Source organism: Balaenoptera musculus, chromosome 17 (genome assembly GCF_009873245.2).
Source record: "Balaenoptera musculus isolate JJ_BM4_2016_0621 chromosome 17, mBalMus1.pri.v3, whole genome shotgun sequence".
NCBI classification, from domain to species: Eukaryota; Metazoa; Chordata; class Mammalia; order Artiodactyla; family Balaenopteridae; genus Balaenoptera; species Balaenoptera musculus.
In genome coordinates, this window is record NC_045801.1 from 72,503,376 (window position 1) to 72,516,238 (window position 12,863).

General features: G+C 43.4%; 1 protein-coding gene across 1 annotated transcript in view; it reads right to left on the reverse strand.

Annotated features, from left to right (window-relative positions):
* CLVS1 (clavesin 1) overlaps nucleotides 1–12,863 on the reverse strand; it is a 159,633-nt gene that overhangs the window by 20,158 nt on the left and 126,612 nt on the right. The window contains exons 4-5 of the mRNA XM_036830433.1: nucleotides 11,997–12,107; nucleotides 7,342–7,577 (exon numbers count right to left, since the gene is read on the reverse strand). Of these exons, the coding sequence (XP_036686328.1) occupies nucleotides 7,342–7,577; nucleotides 11,997–12,107 (347 nt within the window). The remainder of the gene's footprint in view (nucleotides 1–7,341; nucleotides 7,578–11,996; nucleotides 12,108–12,863) is intronic.

Below are 12,863 nucleotides of genomic sequence, written 5' to 3' on the forward strand. Positions count from 1 at the left end.
CGAAGGCGTTTTGTCAAAGGGATCAAAAGCAGTCCTTCCACTGTGTAGCTGGGCAAGACCCCAAAGCATTGGTCCCTCTGATCGCCCAGTATACAGGGTGGATGAGGTGGGTCATTTCTCTGAAAGCTGGGGCCACTCCTTACTGGCATGAGTGAAGGTGCAGCTCGGGTCTTTAAGGCCTCTTCCTCTACAAATAATTTTCTGGATTCCTAATAAGTTCTAAAGGTTTAATAAATAAATAAAAACAGGAGTTATTGCATCTACTCAGCCAAACTTTACCTATGATCAGACTGCATCAAAACCCCCCAAATTACTGGAAATGACAAAAATTGCCAGTTTTGACTAATGAATGGTGTTATCTCTAGCTAAAAAAATAATCCTGGGAACAAACATCTTTACATGTAAATACACACTGAAGGCAGCAGAATCATTGCCATGTCATGCCAACTTAGAAAGTCGGTATAGAATTTATAACTAAAATGTTACGTGTGTGCTCTTCTACATGGGTGCTGCAGTATTGCCACTTTTTGCCTTGAGGTGCTTTGCTCACACTGGTCTTTTGATTCCATGAGGTACAGGGGCCTGTGATCTCAGCACAGAGGAGCTCTCCCTAAATACCTATCGAGTGGATAAGGCCAGGCTTCTCCACCACTCTGTGAATCTTCAAAGTCACTTTGGCTCTGCTTTTCCTCAAAGTGACTCCGTCTGATTCGTTGGCTGGTACGCCTGCATCACGGGCTGGGTTTAGCTATCAGGCCCCATTCAGCTCACTCACTGTACAAGGAGAGAGAAAATGTGCCTTTCTGCCTACGGTAATTTCCGGGCTTTTGAGAAGGAACCACGGCTCCACCATCATCAGGCTAGGAGTTCCTCTTCCAGGGCTGAGACACGAATGTTTATTTGGAGAATGAATGAGCTGAATGAGACTGGAATCCCAGATAGTGCATTAAAAACATCACCATCATCATCATCCCTTTCCTTGAATAGCAGGGATGCCAGATGGAGCCCAGATCAAAATGTAGATGTATCTGAGCGCTTGCGAGGGGACCTCCAGGAAACAAAGAGGATGAAAATTGTGAGTCAAAGTTCAGCCCGGTTCCATGAACTTAAATCAACTCCCTGACTTTCTCTTTCGAATACCCGGGCAGTGTTTTCCATCCTCTTAGCCTCCGGGAGATGAGTGTACTGTAAGATGTTAACAGCTGCTCTACTCAGAAAGCACCCTCTGATGAAACAGCTCTGGTGATGCAGCTTTTTGCCCTGCAGGACTTCTCAGGACCTTGACTATGATAATCAGACGAAGAAAAATATTTTTTAAATCTTAGTACCAGTGGAAAAAAAGCATAACTGTGTACCATGTACTTATATATTTTTTAACTAAAAAATATTAAGTATGTATGGAGCGCCTGCCATGGGCAAGATACCATGCTTTCGGCAGAAGCTAGCAGTGCGACCGAACCAAAAATCTTCAGACTGAAAGTTAGGACGCTGAGCTTGATTCCCAGCTATTCCACTGAAGCAGTAATGGGCAAGGGGATGGGGTGGGTATCTTTACATTATGGTTGATAGTCCACAAAATGTAATGGAAACTTACCATCTATAAGACTAAAATTTAAGTTAAACATCGAATAACTTTGTTTTTGTTAAAATTAAAGATCTTAGGAGAGTTTTGTAAGTAACACTGATTCCATCATGGCAACATGAGTTTGTGATTACTTAATAAATGCAGTGTTCTCATTACCCAACATCTATATATATATATATATGTGTGTGTGTGTGTGTGTGTGTGTGTATACACACACACAAACAACCATGTGGGGGACATCTGATGATCTCCAGATGACATCTAAGGACCTCCTCCAGCTCTAAAATCTCCTAAGTCCCTGATAACAAGGAGAATGATAAAATGTATTTTATATGCAATTTTAGTATTTTATATACAATTTTTGTGGAGGGTGTTTATCCTGCCAACAGAAGCTGTGTGCAGTGGCTTAGACAAGAGGAACCTACTGGAGAGCAATAGAGGATGGCCTAAAATAGACTGTTTCTCTCCCCGGCTGCCCTGGCACAGACCACCTGCCCTGCCGGTGCGGAGGGAACACACCGTTTTGATCTGGTCTGCACCCCTTCCTCTTTCTATAACAATCTGGTTTAGTCCGGGATTTTACCCTGCCCTCCACCAGAGTGACCACATGCCCAGGCCTGGAAACTCAGATGCACACGCGCCTTGCCTCAGTGATGGGCTCAGAGATGGCGCAAAGCCTGGCTTTTCAGAGGCCTCCCTTTAACGTTCACCCAGAAATGCGGGGAAAGACACTTTATTTCTTTGAGGTCATCAGCTCCATTGGCAATAGCTGCCATCAGGGTTGACTAAGATTGGGAGCAACCAATGGAGTCATGAAACAATGCATCTGAGAGCAGTTTGTCATCTCTCCCGGGCTGCAGGGGGCCTGTGAAAACCTTGCCTTCTCAGTGCCGGATCTGAGCGGCACCGTACCAAACCGCCCGCTTCTGCGCGAGCACGGCTCCACCTCTAGGGAAAGGCTTCTCTGTTCCTTACTTGGAATCAAGATCTTAGGATAAAATTTACATAGGATTTATCACCAGTAATTAAAAAAAAATTTATGTATGTGTGTGTATGCATACATTTCAACATATACATATATCCATTTGTACATAAACACCAAATATATAGTATACATATATGTACAAGTATATGTGTAGATGTATACACGTATAATACATACAAATATATTTTAAAAAGTAAAACCTTTCCCAAAATGCTCCTAATCCACCAGTAGTTACTTCAAGATTGTGTATGGGTGTGCCTTTTTAATGATTTCCATAGCCATTTTAATTACTTTATCAGAGATATAGGCTAGAACCAGAAAGCAATTAATAAACCAATCCTAATAACTGAAAGAGATGTCACAAAATCTGTGACACTGATTTAAAGACCATGCACTTGCTTCATGCGACAGAAATTCCAGGCCTGCACTCCCAAAACTGAAGCGGGGCTGCCGGTTCCCAATCCAAGCCATTCCCTCCTCCTTCCAGGCAGCAAAAGCTCCTTCGGTTTGGGTGTTGTCCTCCCCCTGTGAATCAGGGTAGACTCCTGCCTCAGAAATCTCCACTCGTGCTGGATGCAGGGGTAAGGACCTGGGTTCTGGTGGCAACCACTGAGCCACTAGAATAAACATTCCTGTAGCCACCTTACTTTGTAACTTCTCATTATGTGAAATAATACATTTTCCTTCTTGTTTAAAGCAATGCAGTTGGAGTTTTGTCATATTCGCAGCCAAATAATTATATAGAGCCTAATACAAAGCCTACTTACTGTTATTTGTTGGAGAGTATTAAAAAGTTTGGCTATCTACTTTCCAGATCTTAAACATATTCCAGTAGTAAATTAGGAGGAAGTAGGGTACTTCAGACCTACACAGTCCCAAGAACAGAAAGTGACAGCCAATGGGCTGAGAGCAAGGACATAAACTATAACATAAAATAAAAAACAGAAACAAGAAGTTAAAAATACAAAACTCAGGGTCATCTAGTGTTAGAGCAGAAAATGTCACACACTCAGCCCACAAAGGCATTGTCATATCAAAGAACTGATCAATATAGAAATAAGTAGTATAGAGAAATTTTCAACTAAACTAATAATTTTTTAAAGTTTCTGTGCTCAAGGGTTGAACCAAAATTACCTGGAAAAAAAAAAAAAAAAAAAAAGCGCTGTTAGAACCACTCATTCATCGAGAACATCACACATCTTGGATTTTACTCTGCGCCTATGCCAGAATGCATTGTTCCGAGCCGCCTGGAACTGAGGCAATTTGTGATCCTGAAACACGATATGAAAAGTGATTAGGTCTCATGGACAGTCACAAAAGCCCATTTGATTCCAAATGGGTCTGAAGACTGTTGGAAACTATGGCAGGATTAGGACTATGGGCATCGTCTACCCGCTGGAATTGACAGCGCTGTTGCAGAGGTCAGACCCAGGTCATCTGGCTCAGAATAAGGAGGCACGTCCTGAAGCCATGCAGCAGGGCACACGCTGCCCCATGAGCTGCCTGCCCGTCTCTGGACGGTGCAACTTGGGGCTGCCTGACAGGCTGTGCTGGAGAACAGGCTACCATATGGGGTGGGGGGCTGGAAGAGATGACCTTCAAAGTCTCCTCCAATTCTGTTTCCAATTTTCTTATCCCCTCTGGGTCCTTACGGGTCAAAAGCTGCTCTGAATGGTGACTGTTCTGTCCCTGTAATCTTCTCGTTCATCACAGAGCTCTGTTTGTGAGGCATCTGACAGCAGGCACAGCCCAACAGCAGGAGTGGTCCCTCCTTGCTGGCGTCACTGCTGGCACCAGGTTGTCGCTGCCCATCCTGCTGCTGCCTGAAATCCCCAAGCAAAGGCTCAAGGATGCCAAGGACAGTAGGGCTGATGGGGTAATGAGAGGCATATGCAATTGCTAGCTACTCTGGCAGAGTCCTGGATGTTGACTCTGATATTTTACCTTCTCCAAAACCTGGGTCAGCTCTGCCTTTCTTCATGAAGACTTCTCTGAGTCTTCTGGTTGAAATTAGTGAATGCCTCCTCAGAGCACCACAGCAGGTCTAACACCTCCTTCACAGTAGCTCTCCCATTCTGCACCTAAATATAGTTATTTGTGCGGACATCTTATCTCCCCTATAAGATCCTACGAGGCAAGATCCAGGAGAGTCTTGGTAAAGCAGGAGAATTAGCTCTTTTCATCTGGGAGCTGACAATTTGTTTGAAGCAACGGGCGAGTGCACCAAGGATGGGTTTGGGAGGTGGTAGCTTTCACTCAACGTTGAAATGCAGCGAGCATGTCTGCTGTGTGCCTGCTGTGTGTCGGGCGTGGAGTTGGATTCTTGGGGAGGGAGTGAGGTGAACAAGAGTTAGTTAGACAAAGCCTTTACCCTCCAGAATTCACTGGCTGATAAGGGAGGGTGTCACCTCCTCTGATCCTCAACATTAATTCAGAGGTGGAACTTGGAGTCAGGACGTGTCTAGTCACCCAAAAAAGGTGTAAGTCTGTAACTGATCATCTGGGGAAAGAGTGGCAAATTCCTATTTCATGCCACTTGACTTTGGAAGTTCAGACATATAGGAAGGTATGATGGCCGTATCCGAAAGAGATAGGGTAGGGACAGGCCACATGACATGTCACTATTCCTGTGCATGGAGGGGTTGGAGAGAGAAGGCTGGCACTGGAGTTGAGGATAGAAAGTACAAGGAAAAGCAGGCAGCGTGCCATATCTTATAGAGGACACGAACCCAGAGCACGGAGCCAGCGTGCCCGGGTCTGAGTCCCAGCTTGGCCATTTACTAGCTGTGTGAGCTCGGGCAGTTGCTTAACCTCTCTGCGTCTCAGTTTCCTCATTTGTAAAATGAGAATAATGACAGTACCTTTCTCATACAGTTGTGCTGAGGATTTAAAGAGTTTAATGAGCTAAAGGGCTCAGAACAGTGTCAATAGTGTGAGTTGTCGTTACAGCTGTTACTGTGTTGTCATCTGGACTGAGTGTAGGTCAGGACGCGGGCCGCTAGGTCAGTCCCTTCCCTGTAGAGGCACAAAGCCAACCTCTCAGCCACAATAACCACCACTTCCCAGAGAATGTTGACTAGTAACCTGGGGAGTAAATGAATTTCCAGGTCCCTCCCGTCCCAGCAGAGAGGTTTTCCAGACATTTGGGTGTAGTCATCCTGACTGAGCAGGAAATGCAGAGCTTCTCCTCCTCCTGGACACTGGGTCAGTTCAGGACATCAACATGAGCCCAGCTACCCAAAGGAGACTTCGATAGTGACACTCCTCCTTCCCCAAACATCTCCAGAATTCAGCTGTTCTTCCACCACTTCGTCATCAGTTCTGGCCCTCATCTTCCCACCTGAGCCCACATATCAGCTGCTGATGGCTTTTAGTCTCCTTTTCTCTGATAATTCCGCGATCCTTACAAACCCCAGACTGTAACTGTGCTTAACTATGTCTGGTGGGAAAATACAGATGAAAACAAAAATACGTACGGTTGGCCCACCATCAGGATTATGGTTAAAACTGACCTAGAGGGGTGGGATGGGGAGGGTGGGAGGGAGGGCCACAAGGGAGGGGATGTAGGTATACATAGAGCTGATTCAGTTTGTTGTGCAGCGGAAACTAACACAACATTGTAAAGCAATCATAATCTAATAAAGATAAAAACAAACAAACTCATAGAAAAGGAGAGCAGATTTATGGTAACCAGGGGCAGGGGGTAGGGGGAGGGAAAATTGGATGAAGGTGAGAATATGAGAAAATAAATTTCTATTATTTAAGGCACCTAATCTGTCCTAGTCGATGGGACTTTGTTACAGCAGCCCTATCAAACTAGGCTACACAATACCCGGTATTAGATATTTTCTCTGGATGTGTATAGATGTGTGTAATATATGGAAAAGAGAATGGAAGGGTCCACCCCGGTCTGATCCCTCCTTTAGGGAGGGGTTGGGATTGGGGAATAGTGATTGAAGGAGTAAAATAAAGTTTTACTTTTTATACATTTCGTACATTATTTGTACATCAGTTTTTAAAAAACCCTCCTTCGTGGCTCTGCACTGAATACAGTATGCAGCGTACTTCCCCACCTGCATCCGACCATCTTTGGAACATTATTCCCCCTCTCACCCCTGACCCTCGCATGCCTATTTGCCACACCACACCAGAATATCCCATCCCTCCACTGCCTCCAGGCCTCTGTCTATCTTGTCTTTTCCTCCTTTTGGGCTGCTGATTTTCATCCTTCAGAGCCCAGCTCAAACATCACTCGCATTAGAAATTGGTTGCTAGAAGTCTTACTAGGCAGATTTTCCCAGGGCCTTCTTCTCGGTTTTTTTGTTTTTTGTTTTCAATGTCTTTATTCATTTTTGTGCTCCCAGTGCCTAATCAGTGACTGTGGCCAAGTAAATGCTCAATAAATGGTTCCAAATGCATCAATGATAGAAACGTTTTCTAGCAGGTTGCTTTTTCATTCAGTGTATCTCAAAGGTCCCACATTTCATTCTGTGTGAGTTAACAGATTCCCTAGAGCCTAGGACTATAATCACGACATGAATGAGGTCCCAGCCTTTTACTGCTTCTTTCATATAATGGGGACAACTGTATTTCTGGGCCAGCCAAGCCCCATTTACGTTCAGTTCTGGTGAAATCAGCTGAGAATGTATTGCAATTTATTTTATTCAAGTTCTGTGCCCATAAAGGTCTTCAATTACTTAATCCACAATAGGCCCAAATCCAAAATGCCCCTTGACCTCTAACTGGGAGGCTCCGCTGAGCCAGGCCTTACCTCTTCATCGGCTTGGGTGAGCACTCCCTCTCCAGGTTGGAGGACGTGTGTCTCACGTGCATTGCATTATAGGAGGTGTGAGTGTAGTCATTTTCATCGCTGTAGTCAGGACCGAGTAACGTCCGGGCCCAAGTTCCCATGTCATAAGGAGGAAGGGTTCCTCCAAATTCAGACGGCAAAAATTCAGGGTGTATTAGCTGGTGGAGGCTGTTTAAGTTGTTTCCGTGCAGGAAAATCTGGAAAGAAAAAAATAATTAGCAAGAAAAAAAATCCAAAACATATGACCAAGCATTTAATCTAATACACAATCTAGCAGTGACAAAGTAGATGCACTGCTGGTGATCATGGGGTTTAAAGAGGCATTCAGTTCTGTGTCTGTAGCTTAGTCTGCATAAAATGTTAATTTATTGCTCAGAAAAGGGCCTGAATTAATAGTCCTTAAAAATGAAGTTCATGAACAAATTGGGTAGTATTTGGCCATGGCCCAAATTTACACATACGGTCATCTCTTAATTATCCCTGCTGATGGAAAGAGTAGGAATGCAGACCGTCCAAAACCATCCAATCTTGCTTCACACACATCTCCACATTGCTGTGTTCTCCCCCGGAGCACCCTCCGGACCCTCCTCAACCCTCCCCATCCTTCCCAGGCCTACACCAAGTGGCAACTTCTTTCTCAGTCTGTCCCAGTGGCACCTGCCCACTCTGGTTCTCCCCTCTCCCCCAAATTTGCTCTTCATTGTGTGATGACTTCTAGTTTTTTCTGATTTGTTCATTTATGTCTTGCTTCCCCATAGCAAGAAAAGAATGCTCAGGAAAAGGGACAGTGTCTTCTTTCTCTTTTAATACTCTCCTAGCTCCCAGGGTGGTGTGGGCACAAGGAAAAAGCTCAGTCCATTCTTAGTCAGTGGAACTGAAAACTGGGACCTGAGAATTTACCGTGAGATATTTTTGCAACGATTTTCTATTTTTGTCTGGATTTGCCAATACTACCCTCAACAAACAAGTTTGCATCTTCTAAGCATATGATAGATGGTGATGGAAATTAGTCAAGCAGGGGAGAAAACACCCCCAAATAACAACATTTTCAAACAAATCTATAAAGTGGATAAGCCACAAGTTGATAATTACCATTGCCTGAGATTTAGGAATTGACTCCTGAAAGTTTATCTAAAGTGCATCTGTATAATGACATCGTTTCCCACACTTCTTCATGTTGCAGGCCCAATGCGCATAAATTGTACTCAAATATAGGGCCATCAATTACACCCCCCCCCTACTTAACCATGATGAAGTGTAAATGTGATTTTTAAAATACTTACATATAGTATAATAATATACCATATAAGTATTATATTATGCTATATACTACATACTACAGGCATCCCTTGTTTATTGTGCTTTATTGCACTTCACGGATATTATGCTTTTTATAAATCGAAGGTTTGTGGCAACCCTACATCAAGCACATGGCGTCAAGTCTATTGGTGCCATTTTTCTAACAGCGTTTGCTCTCCTCGTGTCTCTGGGTCACATTTTGATAATTCTCTCAATATTTCAAACTTTTTCATTATTATTATATTTGTCATGGTGATCTGTGATCAGTGATCTTCGATGTAACTATTACACTTTTTTTGTTGTTTTGTATTTTTAATTAAGGTATGAATTTTTTTTAATAAGAATTTTACTTTTAAAATTTAATAATTATTAACATTTATAATATATTTATGTTGTTTTGGACAATTGTGCATTAATAACAATTTTAATGATTACCCAACTTAAAAGAAAAATTTTTGATACTTAAAGCATTAGGGTCATGGGTAATCAAAGAGTAATTTAAATTTATATACATATTTTTGTTGCAAAGAAATGTAACAGGGTGATCGATAAAATGCTTTCCAGTATAAAAAAATGTTATATGAGGCTATGATTCGGTGGGGGAAGTATAATGGAAATACAAGTTCAAGGAGAACAAAAAGAACATGTAAAGTTTCTGACTGTTAATGAGGAATTTGTTTAATAATTTTTTTAACATCTTTATTGGAGTATATTGGCTTTACAATGGTATGTTAATTTCTGCTGTATAACAAAGTGAATCAGTTATACATATACATGTATCCCCATATCTCCTCCCTCTTGCGTCTCCCTCCCACCCTCCCCATCCCACCCCTCTAGGTGGTCACAAAGCACCGAGCTGATCTCCCTGTGCTATGCGGCTGCTTCCCACTAGCTATCTAGTTTACATTTGGTAGTGTATATATGTCCATGCCACTCTCTCACTTCGTCCCAGCTTACCCTTCCCCCTCCCCGTGTCCTCAAGTCCATTCTCTATGTGTGCATCTTTATTCCTGTCCTGCCCCTAGGTTCTTCAGAACTTTTTTTTTTTTTTAAGATCCCATGTATATGTATTAGCATACGGTATTTGTTTTTCTCTTTCTGACTTATTTCACTCTGTATGACAGACTCTAGGTCCATCCACCTCACTACAATTAACTCAATTTCGTTTCTTTTTATGGCTGAGTAATATTCCATTGTATGTATGTGCCACATCTTCTTTATCCATTCATCTGTCGATGGACACTTAGGTTGCTTCCATGTCCTGGCTATCGTAAATAGACCTGCAATGACCATTGTGGTACATGACTCTTTTTGAATTATGGTTTTCTCAGGGTATATGCCCAGTAGTGGGATTCCTGGGTCATATGGTAGTTCTATTTTTAGTTTTTTAAGGAACCTCCATACTGTTCTCCATAGTGGCTGTATCAATTTACATTCCCACCAACAGTGCAAGAGGTAAGGTATGAACATTTTTTTAGACATAATGCTACTGCACACTTAATAGACTACTTTATCACAATACTCGCCTTTTTGCAGTGGTCTGGAACCCAACACGTGATATCTCCGAGGTGTTCCTGTTTATTATAATGTACTATATAAGTATATAATAAATACTTGCTACTTTGTTCTGTTGTACTGATTTTAACTTGTGATGTAATGACATCATTTAAAGAGGCAGGGGACAAGAAACTAAGTGTTAAAATTCTTCACGAGAATACTGTAGCACTTCAGAAAGCAATGTACATTTTCTGACACTGGATTGTTGGCTATGACTGAATTTTAACAAGAATTTTTTTGAAGAAATTCACATATTCTGGCTTTTGCAAAATGTCTCACTGGAGGAATTGTAGTATTTGAAGCATGGAAAAGCTGCAGCAAAATACTGGCCCTGGTACCCACCCACGCAACACTTCCAGTTCTTAGAGGAAAAGGAGCGCTGTTGAAACTGGCCCTCTCGCCGGGGGTCCTGTGGGGTGGAGGAATTCAGCAGGTAGGAGGTGGAATCCCCACCTGTCAGGTTCTGTTCTGCACCCAGAGCTCCAGAAACCCCCTTCAATGGCACAGCACAAATGTCGATTGCTTTGTGGGAGGAATTCCCACTGGATCCTTCTTAAGTAGAAAATGAAGCCAGTGGGAAGCATGAAGCCACATTGGGAACAGTCTAGGGCACTTCTCTGCCCTTATCACTGTCGTGAACCCCAGACAGATTGCAGAATGTTCCAGAATGTCTCTGCCTCTTGGGGCTGGTGAATTCTAGTTCCCAGTTCCACACTCATTTGGGGACAGCGGAATTACCCCGTATCCCATACCCTACTGCAGTGTTTCCTAAGGATCTGGAAGCATCTGAGGTCTAGGAGTTAGGAAACCTGCAGAGTGTGTATGGGAGGGTGTCCCTCGCATCGTCATTCCCCCCCTGAATACTCAGAGCTCTTCCCCAGCACAGGGTCCCTGGGGCATAGAGGCCTATGTAAGGCGCTGTAAGACTGACCCTGGTTCCCTTAAGAAGTGATGTCCCTGAGCCAGGTGATAGCTGAAATCGGAAAGCTTACAAGAAAAGAGAGCTAAATGGGAAAGAGAAATTGGTGTCATGGAGTCTCTACTACATGAATAGCTTTATGCTATCTGTCTCATTAAATTACTCCAACCACTCTGTGATGTGGGTGTTAGTTTTTCCATTTTATAAATGAAGAAACTGAGATTCCGAGTGGTTAAATAATGTTCAGTTTCTCAGCTAATGAGAATGCCATGAAAAAATACCCAGCTCTGGTGGAAGAGGCTGGCTTCCCAAATGTCATCAGCTGATGCAATCAAGATTCTAAAAGCCTTCTTCCTACGAGCTCTATTATTTCCAAAGAAGAATGCTTTCCCAATCTCAAAGGTGATGGAGCTGGCAGCTATGACCCAAGAGCCATGGGGAAAAATACAAATCATCAGTATTCTTCGTAGCAATAATACATTCACAGGACAAAATGCTAGCTCTTAAAATATTCCATGAACAGGAAGCTGCTTGACCCCATATTTCCCACAAGCATTTACAGTAAAAGGGGCATCTGTTATTTGCATGCCTTCAATGTTTCCTTTGGTTTGTCACCCGGACTGTAAAATAACTCAGTTCTACTAAATTACTGATTAAATCCAGGCCATTTGCAAACTCCAGCTGAGGCTCAAATGCTCAGGGACTACAGAAAAGCAGGAAAAAACACAATGAAAAATACAGAGAGAGGGAGAGAGAGAGAGAGAGAGAGAGAGAGAGAGAGAGAGGACAGGCTTCGTAATTGTGCCTCCGAATCCCCCCTTTGGGTTTTTGTTTTCATTACCCGTTTCCTGGTCTTGTCTTTAAGGAATGGCTTGATGAGTGTGTACAGGGCATGAATGTACCAGGGCTGGTTGACAAAATGGACTCCTCCGAAGCGGGCAGGAAAGCTGTCCTGGGTGGAAAGAAAGAAACGCACACCAATCAGCGCACATCACAGGTTAGACGGGCCCAGCAGGACCACCACCTAGAGCAGCCCGCTTCTTTCAGACTGAAGCACCAGCTGGCGGAGGGAGAGACAGGAAACACGCTTACTTCCCAGCTGTTAAGGTCTCCTCTGTTCCCCTTGCCTCCCTCTTCCCCTGTAGCTGCACAGCTGAGAAATCATACATCAGGCCTGTCTTTTCCAAGTCACAATTGTATGACCTCTGACATGACACCAGAGCATTTGCAGCCCAGATAGTGAAGGAGTTGGGATTCTTTGTAGTGCCAGGGCACCAAGGCTTCAGTTCCCATGAGCCCTACAAGATGGTTCTCTTTACCCTTTACCCTCATTCTCTGCTCTCCGGCTCCAGCCCTCTCCACTGGGTGATCATGGCAATAACTCAACTTTCTGGGTAGGAAGGGGTTGGAAAAGGATTTCAAAGGCTCTTCAGAGATGGAGCTCTCTGAAATCCTCCGAAGTCTGACAGCATCCAACATCTGTGGCTCCTTTTCACAGATTTCAGAACTGGCTCCTTACTTCAACCTGGGATCCACACAGTAGGATCCCTGTCCCAGGGATCAGACATTTGCTCATTGATGGGCTAGTTGATTCCCCTAATTGAGGTCCTCCTTTTCTGCAGGTGAACACATTTTGTAAATATCAGGAAATAAGAGCATTTAAAAAAATGCTTTCAATTTTAGAATCCAGCTCAGGGCATAAGCTTAC